Source organism: Podarcis tiliguerta (assembly GCF_965153285.1).
Source record: "Podarcis tiliguerta genome assembly, chromosome: 1".
Lineage (NCBI taxonomy): Eukaryota > Metazoa > Chordata > Lepidosauria > Squamata > Lacertidae > Podarcis > Podarcis tiliguerta.
Genome location: NC_139534.1, coordinates 22,006,179 through 22,019,928, shown reverse-complemented (window position 1 = coordinate 22,019,928; position 13,750 = coordinate 22,006,179). Strand labels below are relative to the sequence as shown.

At 43.4% G+C, this 13,750-nt stretch overlaps 1 protein-coding gene across 4 annotated transcripts in view; it reads left to right on the top strand.

The window, feature by feature from the left end:
• The window catches only part of GPR155 (G protein-coupled receptor 155), a 38,487-nt gene that overhangs the window by 13,226 nt on the left and 11,511 nt on the right, over nucleotides 1-13,750 (top strand). For all 4 annotated transcript variants that reach the window (XM_083407906.1, XM_083407908.1, XM_083407909.1 and 1 more), the window contains exons 3-11: nucleotides 1,791-2,190; nucleotides 2,963-3,128; nucleotides 5,497-5,652; nucleotides 7,580-7,663; nucleotides 9,116-9,236; nucleotides 11,048-11,132; nucleotides 11,227-11,317; nucleotides 12,654-12,867; nucleotides 13,181-13,288. In XM_083407906.1, the coding sequence (XP_083264032.1) occupies nucleotides 1,791-2,190; nucleotides 2,963-3,128; nucleotides 5,497-5,652; nucleotides 7,580-7,663; nucleotides 9,116-9,236; nucleotides 11,048-11,132; nucleotides 11,227-11,317; nucleotides 12,654-12,867; nucleotides 13,181-13,288 (1,425 nt within the window). The remainder of the gene's footprint in view (nucleotides 1-1,790; nucleotides 2,191-2,962; nucleotides 3,129-5,496; nucleotides 5,653-7,579; nucleotides 7,664-9,115; nucleotides 9,237-11,047; nucleotides 11,133-11,226; nucleotides 11,318-12,653; nucleotides 12,868-13,180; nucleotides 13,289-13,750) is intronic.

Here is a 13,750-nt window from a genome sequence, read left to right as displayed (position 1 = left end):
CACCTGCCCTGTGAAATGCTCTCCCATCAGATGTCAAGGAAATAAACAACTATTTGACTTTTAGAAGACATCTGAAGGCAGCCCTGTATAGGGAAGCTTTTAATGTTTGATGTTTTATCATGTTTTTAATATTCTGTTAGGAGCCGCCCAGAGTGGATGGGGAAAACCAGCCAAATGGGCTGGGTAATAAATTGTTGTTGTTGTTGTTGTTGTTACTATCCTGATTGTAGCTCAATGTTAATGCGGTTTCAACAATGGAATGAGGGCAGACCTAATGGGAGCACGTTAATGGGAGTGCTGGATTGTTTATCAAAGTTCAGGGGACAGTACCCAAATCTATTAGACTCTCTAAACTTAGGGTCATGGTTTCAAGCCCTACGTTGGGCAAAATATTCCTGCATTGCAGGAGGTTGGACTGGATGACCTTTGTGGTCCCTTCCAACTCTGATTCTGGTCCTAGTCAGAATAGACTTGTTGAAGTTCATTGTGTATGGCTAACCTAGCTTCATTAATTTCGGTTGGTCTGCTCTAAGTGGGACTTAGTCAATGTTAGAAAATCAAGATATATAAGCTAATTGCCAAATGGCCCCCTTAAACCAGGGTTACGTTCGCCATAAAGGAATGTCTAGGCGCCATCCCCCCCCCAAATGAAAGTGGTTATTATTATAAAGAAAAAGAATCTCAAAGTGGTTTACAACACATTAAAACAATCTAGAATAAAACAAATCCAAGCTTCAAGGCAAATACTCCAGATCCTTCTCTTAAGTGATGTTTTGCTTCCCCCATATTTATTCACCTACTTAATTCATATTAGCTGCCCCATAAACAGAAGTACTCTAGGAAGCCAGGGTAGCGTAGACTGCTGGACTCAGACCTGAGTTCAAATCCCCTCTAAACCATGAAGCTCACTGGGCGACCTTGGGCCAGGCACAGCCTCTTAACCTATCTCACAGGGTCGTTGTAGGGATTAACCAAGCCGGTGTGTGTGTGTGAACCATGTACTTCTTGGAGAAAAGGAAGGGATAGAAATGCAATCAATAAGCTCTACTGCCTGCCTGCTTCAGAAAGCTGGAGGGGCCAGCCAGATAGATATGGCAGTTGCCAATCTGACATCTGCATCTAGAGAACTCCATGTGGTCACAATTAAACCCACGCCAGTCGCAAAACTTGCCTGGTGCCTGTGGGATTTCTAACACTAGACTTAGTTGCATACAATCTTCAGGATCTGAGCAAAGGGAGTGCATCAGTTTACCGGAAGAGCAATCTAGTATGGAAAGATTTTAAGCCATTCAATGTTGTCAACACTTTCCCCCCCTGCACCTAAAAACAAACTGTGTTTTTTTGTTGTTTCAGAACTATTTTTACTAATGCACATTTGAATCAGTTGGTTAATTGTGTCAATTTTAGTCAAGCAGTTAAATCAACTGATTTCTTTAATCGCGCAGTCGAAATAACTTTTTGAAGTTGCTGTTCAAGATAAAACCACCAACTTCATATTGTCTGTCTGTCTGTCTGTCTCTCTCTCTCTCTCTCACACACACACACAAACACACACACACACACACACACACACACACATGCATATAACACACATATAATGATTGCTTGCTTGCTTGCCTAAGAGAGCTCTCCTGCATGAACAGTAGATTGTGGATGAAAATCTTTGGATCTGGGCCCATGTGACTTCCAAAAACTGCATATATTTAAGAATAGAGTGATGTGTGTGGGTGTAAACATTTCCATTAAAATCCTTGTCAATAATTCTTTTTCCATCTCTCTCTCTCTCGTAGTTGAAGCTTTATATCAAACCACATATCCAGAGTATCTCCAGTACATTTACCTGGTTGCACCAATATCTCTTATGATGCTAAATCCCTTAGGATTTATCTTCTGTGAAATCCAGAAATCGCGAGACAATCAAAATCTCTCTCACAGCAAAATCAAGATTGTGGGACTTGGGCTTCTTCGAGTGCTGCAGAACCCAATTGTATTCATGGTCTTCATAGGAATTGGCTCAAACTTCATTCTAAAGCAAAAAATTCCTGAATATTTGGAAAACTTCTTCGATGGACTTGGCAGCTCGTTTTCTGGCTCGGCACTCTTTTATCTGGGCCTCACAATGGTGGGCCAAATAAAGAAGCTGACAAAGGGAACATTTGTTGCACTGATTCTTCTCATCACAGCGAAACTGTAAGTCTGATTCCCTCTCAATCATTTGTGTTTCTATTACTTTCGGTATTGTGTGCATAGCTACTCTCATAGGATAGAAGCGGTATGAAATTGGTGCAGGCATGGTCTCCAACATTTATTTTTCCTGTTAACTGTTAGCATTTTGGGAGTACATATGAGGCTGTTTGGGGGACAATTCTTGTACCCATTGGGTTGTATCTATACTTTGCCTTCTGCTAATGAAAAGATTCCTTCCATCCACAGAGAGCTTTTGATACAGTAGAGAGGGATCCTGTGGACGGAAGGGTGGGGAGAGTGACTTCTTGGCCAACCTTCTTCCAGCACTTCCTCCAACATGGTTGTGTAAGGTCCCCCAACCTTCTGGAGCAGTGGAGGTGCTAAAGGAGGAAGTGGCAAACTGATTGAATTAATCAAGCATCCGTAAACTGTAATTAAGGAGATCACTCTGTAGGTGACTCAACATCTACATCTTAAGCTGCAGCTGATGAATCATCTGATTAATATTTTCACAAGCATGACTACTTAAAACACACAGGCAATATTTAAAGCAGAATTCCTATATGTCCTTCCAGCATGACACTTAAGTCTCAGTGGGTGTTAAGAGTGTTTAGAAACTTTGCATTGAATTGTGGCGAGTAATGTGTTCAAAAGATTGTCTTTGTCCTTTCCTGCTGTTTCATTCCAATATTCCTTATGGCTGCATTTTGAGGCTAGAAAATATTAAGATTGGTGCTGGGTAATTTGTGTTTCCTTTTCCCCTTCTTTGTTGTAGGCTGTTGATGCCGCTTCTATGCAGGGAAATGGTGGAACTGTTCGACAAGAGCGACAGCGTGGTCAACCACACCAGTTTATCAAACTATGCATTTCTGTATGGTGTCTTTCCATCAGCTCCTGGTGTAGCTATATTTGCAACTCAGTTCAACATGGAGGTTGAAATTGTATGTCTCCTGAACAATTAGTGAACAAATGTAAACTTAGGGCAGACCTAAAAATTGATTTTGTTGGGAATCTCAGGTGAGATATCCACACAGTAGTGGTTTCTCCCAGTACCAGTCATTACACAGAAGCTGAGAAAGGTTTAGATAGGTTACTGTTGCAGAAGATAAGGCTCAGTAAACAGTTCTGGATGTAGATATGGATATAGATATAGATACAGCCTCTAGGTTTTTTCTGATACAGATGTTTACAGATAAACGCAAGTACAGAGTATCTCAGTTGCTCTATATAAGTTCAGATATTCATAAATTCAAGACATTGGACAAGTGACAACCAGCTAACTGACTTGCAGAGACACAGCGCTGAGCAGACATGCATTAATTACAGATAGAGTCAGGGCAATGGGCTGTTACCATGGCGACTGGCTTGGCTGACACTGCACCCGCAATTAGCTCATTCATGGGGTGGTTTATGCTCACAAAGAAAATTAACACCTTCTCGTGTCCAGTTACTCCCAACAGTTTTTTCTTATGCAAGCATTCCTGGCTTCTTAACCCTGCTCAGAGATTAAGGGTCACAATTAATAATAATGCAATATACACTTGTGCCTATTCATTTCAGTGTGCCTAAGAACATTTAGTTATGTGTCAGATTTTGGCTTACATGCACAGTAATCTGTTTTGTTCATAGTAATGAAACATTACTGGTTATTTCTACTTCATGCTTTTTGCAGACGCTGAAGGGTCACTTAACTGGTTAAGTTTTATTATTATTTATTTAACAAACTTTAAATACCACTTGATTGCAGTAAAACATCTACATGAAATATTGAAATTATCAATATAAACAGCTTGAAACACCTTAAAAATAAGTTCAAGGTACAGTGGTGCCTCACAAGACGAAATTAATTCGTTCCGCAAGTCTCTTCGTCTAGCGGTTTTTTCGTCTTGCGAAGCAACCCTATTAGCGGCTTAGCGGATTAGCGCTATTAGCGGTTTAGCGGCTATTAGCGGCTATTAAAGGCTTAAGGGATTAGCTGCTAAAAGGCTATTAGCGGCTTAGCGCCTTAGAAAAAGGGGATGGGGAGCGAAAAAAAATCTCAAGAATCGCAAGACATTTTCGTCTTGCGAAGCAAGCCCATAGAGAAATTCGTCCTGCGAAGCGCATTGAAAAACGGAAAACCCTTTCGTCTAGCAGGTTTTCCGTCTTGCAAGGCATTCGTCTTGCGGGGCACCACTGTATTACAATTGGCATATAAAGCCCTTAGCAACTTTGGACCAGTTTATCTGTGAGATTTCCTTTCCCCACATGTGCCTACTCGACCGCTTTGATCAGTGGAATTTGCACTAATACAGGTGCCTCGTAATACCCATTCCACATTTGTAAGAACTCCACCTTTCATTGTGGCAGCACCTGCCCTTTGGAACTCACTGCCCATTGATATCAAGCCAGGCGCCTTCATTGGACTATTTTCTGCACCTGCTAAAAACATCCTTGTTTAGAAAATCTTGCACAGATGCTTAACAAGTTGAGATAATTTTAATCTGTTTTAGTATTTTAACTTTTGTACGTTTTAAAGCATGGTTGTGAATTTTTCTCGATTTTACTGTTTTACCTTTTTGCAAAGGTAGAGGTGTTGGGGTTTTTTTTTATAATAAGGGGTATTGGTGGTTGTTTTTAGAATCAAGAGTAATCAGTATGTAAATTTTATGAAACAAATAATAAAATATTACTCCAATGGTCTTCAACCTTTTCATACATGCATCTTTAACCTATTTGTGGATTATGCATTACGGATTGCATTGGATTTGGTTGAAGCAAGAGGGTTATGCTATAGATTGTTTAAATTTCTCCATTCTTGATGTTTTGTACAGTGGAACCTCTGTTTCTGAACGTAATATGTTCTGGAGACTGTTCAACTTCCGAAACATTTGAAAACCGAGGATCAGTGGGCTGGCTGCAAAGTCAATGGGGAAAAAAATGAAAAAGCCATTTGACTTCTGAGGCACATTCAAAAATGAAAGCAATTACTTCTGGGTGTTCAGCTTCTGAGACGCTGGAAAACTGAGGTTCCACTGTATATTGTTTGTTTTATGGTTCTTGTACTAAGCTGTGTATTTTAATATTGCATATTTCCCTCGGAAACCTTTAGATTGAAGGGTGGAATACAAATTTGATATTATTAAGATTTTGATTATTAATTATTAAAATGGTGTTGCGGGCTTTTACTTGCTGAATACTTTCCATTTATAAATTGCATCAGATGATGCTCACACATCATTAAAGTTGTGTTTTCACCCATTTATATTCCTCTCCTGATCTGCAGTTGAAGTCATATGTTCTTGTTGTCACCTTAATTTCTGATTGCAGATAACTTCTGGAATGGTGATCAGCACTTTTGTCTCTGCCCCCATCATGTATGTTTCTGCCTGGCTGTTGACTATTCCATCTATGGATCCCACTAGACTGGCATCTGCAATCCAGAACGTTAGCTTTGATATTAGCATCATCAGCCTTGTCTCTTTGGTGAGTTTTAAATTTTCGAAACTGCATTTGGGGGGGTGAGGTATGAAGCATGTAAACATGCATGTTCAAACATGTAAGCCTGACAGTGTAAACCTAAGCATGCTTACTTGGAAATAATTGCCATTGAACACAGCATGCTTAATTCCAAGTAAACATGCACGGTGTTGGGTTTTCAGTTTCTACCATAGCCAGTTGCTGGAAGGCTTGCAGGTCAATAGAAGCTGACAATCTGGGCTATGTGAAATTCTAACCCTTCTTGTTAAAAGGTTACCTGTAACGTTAACAAGCTTGTGATAATGGCAAACAGTCTTGGAATTGTATAAGACAGTACAGGGCAAAAGCGGTTGTCCTGAAAGCTTCAGAATACAGTGGTACCTCGGGTTACATATGCTTCAGGTTACAGATGCTTCAGGTTACAGACTCCGCTAACCCAGAAATAGTACCTCGGATTAAGAACTTTGCTTCAGGATGAGAACAGAAATAGTGCGGTAGCAGCACGGCAGCAGCGGGAGACCCCATTAGCTAAAGTGGTGCTTCAGGTTAAGAACAGACCTCCAGAACGAATTACGTTCTTAACCCAAGGTACCACTGTACCAGACATATTAATAGATTTCCCTCCCCCGCTACGCTGTCAGATGGGGTTTTTTTTACAGGTAGCCCTATTTACACGTACAGTGGTACCTCGGGTAAAGTACTTAATTCGTTCCGGAGGTCTGTTCTTAACCTGAAACTGTTCTTAACTTGAAGCACCACTTTAGCTCATGGGGCCTCCTGCTGCTGCTGCGCCGCTGGAGCACAATTTCTGTTCTCATCCTGAAGCAAAGTTCTTAACCTGAAGCACTATTTCTGGCTTAGCGGAGTCTGTAACCTGAAGCGTATGTAACCCGAGGTACCACTGTATATCTATGGATGTTCCAGTTTTATGAATAAGACACCAAGCACTTCTTGTGCTGTGCTGTTCCAGACTGAGGACTGTTTCACAAATTACAGTTTCATATATATGTCTGTATTTGGGGGGTGGGGTGGGGAATGGCCTCTGTCCAACTAACTTGTGCCAGTAGAAGCCAGTGCCAAGGATTCCTGCTAGACTTCCTTCTGTGCCCTCCCCAAGTCTTGCTCAGAAGGGTCAGGAGAACTCTACAGAAGATCCTACAGTGGGGAGAGAGAGAGTTCTGCCAGTGCAATAATTTCTCCTTGCTCAGGAGAGGAATCTCCTTGGTGCTACGTTGAATGCAGCCCATGTGTTTATACCCTGTGGGTGAAAACTGTACATGAATATTTTCATGTGGGGGAAGGAGGTCTTCTTCTTTGGCGATCACTCGTAGCCCAGCAAGATTGTCTTCCACGAACGCGGTTTCAGCAATGAGTCCGTAAGCGGCTGTGGAGGCCAATTCCAGATCCACACGTCCTTCCACAGTGGGGACATTGGTTTCCGGGCAGTGTGGATTTGCCAAGTGTGCCTTCCTCTTAGCGCATTTCTCCCTTTTGTCCTGAGTTCGAGTGTCTTCAAAGCCCATGACACCTTTGGTAAAGGCTGCAAAATAGAGGGAGCTGCATTGAAACTGCATAACAGCTAGCGCTATCTACAGAATCCTTGTTTTCAGGGTATTTGATGTTTCAGAGTGAAGTCTTCTGTGCTTGAAACCAAAATGAAAAACTTGGATCTCTTGATCGGGCTAGCTGTAGCTGCATCCAAAGTTTTTTGTGCAGTGGACAAGACAGGGTTGCTAAGCATGTTGGAGTCGGTGGTGGTTTCTGCCTGTTAAGCAAACGGAACATTTTAAAGGGGCTTGATAATTAACTCGCTTGTAAAAATCGGAATGCTGACTCTCACAAGGGACAGGTTTTAACCAAACACATGCATGCATTTGATGTGCTCCCTTCTTTGTAAAGAAACTAGAATTTGACTCTCTTACCTGTATTTCAGATCTGGTCCCTTGGTGTTATTCTTCTAAGTAAAAAATACAAGCAGCTTCCTCACATGCTTACAACTAACTTACTCATTGCTCAGGTCAGTATAACGTGGACTATAAACATATGGAACATTTCTTGTAAAAGGGATGGTTTTGAAAGTAATAATAAGTAGGAAGTGTTTTGTTTCCTTATGACGATCTGAAGGCCTGTGCCACAGACAGCCATCCTAGTGAAACCAAGTAGGCCTGGCTAATGCAACCAGGAGATAACCTGGAAATCCCATGTATGTTGCTTTGTGTTCACGATGGAAGAATATGAACAATGAGAGATAAATCGATACATTCAGTTGCTTCTGCAAGGGGAATTCTCCACTGCAGCTTTCTACGTACCCCAACAAAAGTTTTCCCTGAGAGTTGGGTAGAATATGAGACTCTGGGGAGAGAAACTTGGGGAAATCTTTCAGAGGCACCTGCAATGAAAAGGCGGGGTTGGGAAATTCCCCTTGCCCCAAGCATTGCATTACCTTGGTTTAAGAACAGCTTAGTTTATGAACAACTTGGATTAAGAACGCTGCAAACCCAGAAGTCGGTGTTCTGGTTTGTGAACTTTGCTTTGGAAGCAGAACATGTTTCGCTTCCTGTTGAGTGTGTTCCATTTGTAAATTGAGTCCCCCGCTGCTATGGGAAAGCACACCTTGGTTTAAGAACACTTTGGTTTAAGAACGGACTTCCGGAACGGATTAATTTCATAAACCAAGGTGCCACTGTATATGCAAACTTGGTTCTTTCACAATATTACAAGCTGAATGTGCAGATTTCTGTGCTCATCTGCTAGAAACAGTGCATGTAGCCAACCCTGTCCTGCCATCCATTGCAAGTAGTGTCAGCTGATGGGCAGATGAATGTCCTTTGGGGGAAATGGCCTTGCAGGGCAAGACTGGCCCACTGGGATACTCAACACCCTGTCTTAGAGGCATTACCCCTTCTGACAACAGGGGGCAAGCATGCCTCTTCCAACATTATGTCTTCTCTGGCACAAGCATTGTATAATCTAAAATAAAATAAAGCTCTTTTCTGATACTACCTCTATTATAGTCCATGGAAGGGAAACAGAAACCACTCTACCTCTTCCCCTTCTCACCCCAAAGTAACAGGGCAAAGGGAAAGCTACAATTACCGTATTTTTTGCTCTATAAGACTCACCTTTTCCCTCCTAAAAAGTAAGGGGAAATGCGTGTGGGTCTTACGGAGCGAATGCAGGCTGCGCAGCTATCCCAGAAGCCAGGACAGCGAGAGGGATTGCTGCTTTCACTGCGCAGCAATCCCTCTTGGTGTTCTGGCTTCTGAGATTCAGAATATTTTTTTCCTTGTTTTCCTCCTCCAAAAACTAGGTGCGTCTTATGGTCTGGTGCGTGTTATAGAGCGAAAAATACGGTAACCTGTTAATCAATCAGTTCAGTAATTACGTGAATTTTAATTTCTGAGATGTCTTCCATTGCATGGCAAACCCGTAAAGGGAATTAAAAATGAACCTGATTTTTACCTTTCAGTTTGTAGCCTGTGTTGGAATGGTAATGTGGAATTTCACTATTAAAGAGAGAAGCATCACTCTGCAAATCCTTGTGTTCATCTTCCTGTACAGTGCGCTTTACAGTGCTTTTTTGTGGACAGGTAAGCTAAAAAGCAGTAATACGGGGTATCCATAACGCAACTCCACGTGCATTACGGTGATCTTGCAAGTTATTTCCCCTCTTAATTAATAGCGCCTTTGTGATAGTGGTCTGTACATTTTCTTTCTTCCAAGCCGAGCCAGTCTTTTTTTTCCCTGTCACCAGGGTGCCCAGAATGCTTTGCATTCATATAGCGCTTTCAGTGTGCAAATTACATCACGCACATTAGAATCATCATAATATTCACAACATCCCTGTAAGGAAGGGCCAGTATTACCATATTTTTCACTCTATAGGACACACCCGACCATAGGACGCACCTTGTTTTAGAGGGGGAGAACAAGAAAAAAAAATTCTCCCCTTCTCTGCTCAGCGCCGCTTCAGCAAAGCAGCAGGAGAAACGGAGCCCCTTCCATTTCTCCTCCCGCTTCGCTGAAGGGGCGCTGCTCAGCTCTCCCTCTCTTCTGAAGCCAGGAGAGTCTTGCTCTCCCGGCTTCAGCAAAAGGAACCCAAAGCCTCCGGAGCGCAGCGGTAACTCGCACTGGGCTCCGAAGGCTTCAGGCGGCTATCCCTGAAGCCTGGAGAGCGAGAGGGCTTGGTGCGCACCGACCCCTCTCGCTCTCCAGGTTTCAGCGAAAGCAATGCGAAGCCTCTGGAGTGCGGAGGGAATGCTCCCTCTGCGCTTCGGAGGCTTCACGTTGCTATCGCTGAAGCCAAGGAGCCTGCATTCACTCCATAGGACGCACACACATTTCCCCTTAATTTTTGGAGGGGAAAAAGTGCGTCCTATAGAGCAAAAAATGCGGTAATTTTTATGTTGCAGATTGGACGTTGAGTAGGAAAGTGGCTTGGCTTCAAACCACCTAGTTGAGTCCGTGGCTTAGCTGGGAATTGATCTGGATTGCATCTCGTTCCTGTTAGTCGCTATGCTAACAACAGCTTCCTTCCTAGTCTGGATTATCCTGCATATGCCTGCCAGCTGGATTGTTGCATATGTTAGTAGTCTGTGCTAGATCAGTAAAAGAGCCATGGCACATGCTTTGCATCCTGGGACTTAGTCCCTTGCATCTCTAGATAGAGATGAGAAGACCCCTGTCTGAAGAGAGTTGCTGCTAGTTTGGTCTACCTTTTCGTCAAATCTTAGAATTGTAGAGTTGGAAGGGACTGCGAGGGTCATCTAGTCCAACCCCCTGCAATGCGGGATTTTTTTGCCCATTGTGGGGCTCGAACCCCTGGCCCTGAGGTTAAGAGTCTCATCCTCTACCAACAGAGCTGTCGAGGTGGTCTACTTTGTGTGCGGCATCTTCCTATGTGCCTGTTTCTTACAGTGTATCCTTATTTCTTAATACAGTGGTGCCTCGCAAGACAAAAAGAATCCGTTCTGCGAGTCTCTTCGTCTAGTGGTTTTTTCGTCTTGCAAAGCAACCCCATTAGCGGATTAGCGCTATTAGCGGTTTAGCGGCTATTAGCGGCTATTAAAGGCTTAAGGGGTTAGCGGATTAGCTGCTAAAAGGCTATTAGCAGCTTAGTGCCTTAGAAAAAGGGGGTAGGGAGCGGAAAAAAATTGCAGGAACTCGCAAGACATTTTCGTCTTGCGAAGCAAGCCCATAGCAAATTCATTTTGCGAAGCACCTCCAAAACGGAAAACCCTTTCGTCTTGCGGGTTTTCCGTCTTGCGAGGCATTCGTCTTGCGGGGCACCACTGTACCTTCTGTGGTTATAAGGGGATGAGGCATCCCACTTTGGTGGTGGTGGGGAAACGCTGCTTCCTTAAAAAGAAATAAACCAAGTTTCAAACTTTGTCGTTATCAGGTTTCTTATCTTTCTCTCTGCTGCTTTTGAAAAGAAGAGAAGCCATAAAGATCCCCGTCGGATTTATCATTATAGCTGGCTGGGGGTATGTTGGCAGAGGCTCTTTACTGAGAAAATAACGTAGGAAGCCAGAAGCTAATGACCTGTGTGGTTCATCTTGGTTTTTTTCTTTATTGCAGCATCCCAGCTGTTCTTGTGGGAATCCTGTTAATCGCTGGTGAACGCTCGGACAACATCATTGACTCTGCGTTCTTTTATGGAAAAGATCAGGTATAGAGGTTCTTCCACTCCTGTCTTTTAGTAGTTGACCTTCCGTAGTCAGTGTCTGTGAATTCTGCCTTCCAGGGGAGGGGTGTCCTTTCAGCCCAAGCACCTTATTGACTTGTGGGCAACCTTACAGAGGGCCATAAGGCAAAAGCTGGTGTCGTTACTGATGTAGTTCTTACCTTTGTGTACAGTAAGCTATGTTCCAGCCAGATGGCACACCCCTCTACCCAGGCAAACATATAGCGTTTCAAGCAGTATTGAAACGAGGGCAGTGATGTATGGCCTGAGGAGAATCACAGAGACTGCTTGGAAGACCTGGATTAGGCTTCCTCAACCTCGGCCCTCCAGATGTTTTTGGCCTACAACTCCCATGATCCCTAGCTAGCAGGACCAGTGGTCAGGGTTGATGGGAACTGTAGTCTCAAAACATCTGGAGGGCCGAGGTTCAGGAAGTCTGCCCTGGAGGGCCTTGTTCAGCCCCTCACCCTTAGGCTTTCCCACCCCTACTATGCACTTTCTGTCTTTATACAGCGGTACCTCGGGTTACAGATGCTTCAGGTTACATACGCTTCAGGTTACAGACTCCGCTAACCCAGAAATACTACCTCAGGTTAAGAACTTTGCTTCAGGGTGAGAACAGAAATCGTGCAGCGGTGGCGCAGCAGCAGCGGGAGGCCCCATTAGTTAAAGTGGTGCTTCAGGTTAAGAACAGTTTCAGGTTAAGAACAGACCTCCGGAACGAATTCAGTTCTTAACCTGAGGTGCCACTGTAATCTTGGATTCACTTTTACAGGGGGGAAAGAAACACAACTTCCAAGAAACAAGGTGTAGAATTGACCGCATCCCTTAAAAGCAATACTTGAGGAGTGCTTTAGCAGCCGAGATTTCTATATGCTTGACAGAATTATATGCGTGGTGCTGGGTAGAGAAAGGGGATGTTGACAAAGTACTGAGGATTAGATTATTTTGCTTGAGAAGTTGCGAAGCTGACATTAAACTTGACATCTGGTGTACAGTATGAACCAGAGGAGGCACAGGTTTCAGCAGGACGTTCCAAATAAAGCTGAGGCAGGTGAGTGTGGCAAATGGAATATTATTGTATTTTTGGTTCCTCCCCCCCCCTCAAAAAGCGACTTGTACTGTAATACAAACATCTGTTCCCAGCCTTTGACTTTAAAAACCTCGAATAAGCAAATAGTATTTGTTTTATTCAGTATTCTAGAGACACAGTGATGCTGAATTTCTAATTCTTTTCAGCATGGTCACATAGGTTCTTTCAAATGACAAGGGACCTACTGAACTCCTGCCTCTCTCTCTCCCCCTCCCCCCATTTTTGCAGATGATTATCACAGCAGTAGTCGTATCCATCAGCATATTGATATCGGGTGTATCACTCATGTGTATGAACAGATCTGGAATGGAAGCCAGCTATGAGGTGTTGACCCAAGATTCCCAACACAGTCAAACAGAGGAAACAGAAAGGGAATTTAACGAGCGCAGTAGATCTCCAGACAGTTCTTCTCGTTCGTTGGTGGACCCTTCAATGGAAAGAGGTATGAAAAATCCTTAATAGAAGCCTGGTTACCTTTGACGGCAATAGGGCATGCTAAGGCCTCTGTCAGGAGATTGTTTTCCATTTTGTTTTGACCCAGGCATTCATGTTCCACACCCAAACTTGTCGACATTGCCACTTGCGATCCCCCGCTCACCTTGGCAGTGATATCTGAATGCCCGCCTCACATAATGTACTGCAGTCAAATTGCAAACCCATTGCAGGCCCATTTAAAAGAGCATAATCTTGTCTTGCTGTGTCACAATACCCTCTAGAAAAATAGACACCTCTCTAATCTGCCATTTTTCCTCTAGGGTGCTGTGAGTGCCAAAAGCCGAATAGAAGGTTATGCTGTTCTGAAGGAGAGCCAGGATCCAGTCGTAGCAGCGCCCGCGATAACTGCACGACATCGATTGAGACAGGTGAAGCACAACTGTAGTATCCTGTGTTGTTCAAGCCCGTTTACAAGTTTTAAAACGGAAGCATGTGAATTTGCAAAATTGCACATCTGTTCGTTAAGAGGTCTGCATGTGCCGGGCCGAGAGTACATCACCCACATTTCAAGTTACAAACCTTTTCACATATTAGTCCCGTGAAGGGGGTCTGTGCGCAGGAAAGGCAGAGGGGGTCAGTGGCTGTTGCCCTTTTCTTTGTGTGAACTTCCAGCTGCACAGTTAATACATAAAGGGAGCTCTTATGGTTGAGTTTGGTCAGTGTGTGTTTTTTTTTCTTCAGAGCATCATGTGTGTACTTCGTATTCATGTACTGCCACACGGGTTTCGGAAAATAATTTGATGGTAACTGGCCAAACTGATAATAAGCTTAATTTTTAGTGAGTGAAAAAATGAATACAGTGGTGCCCCACAAGACGAATGCCTCGCAAG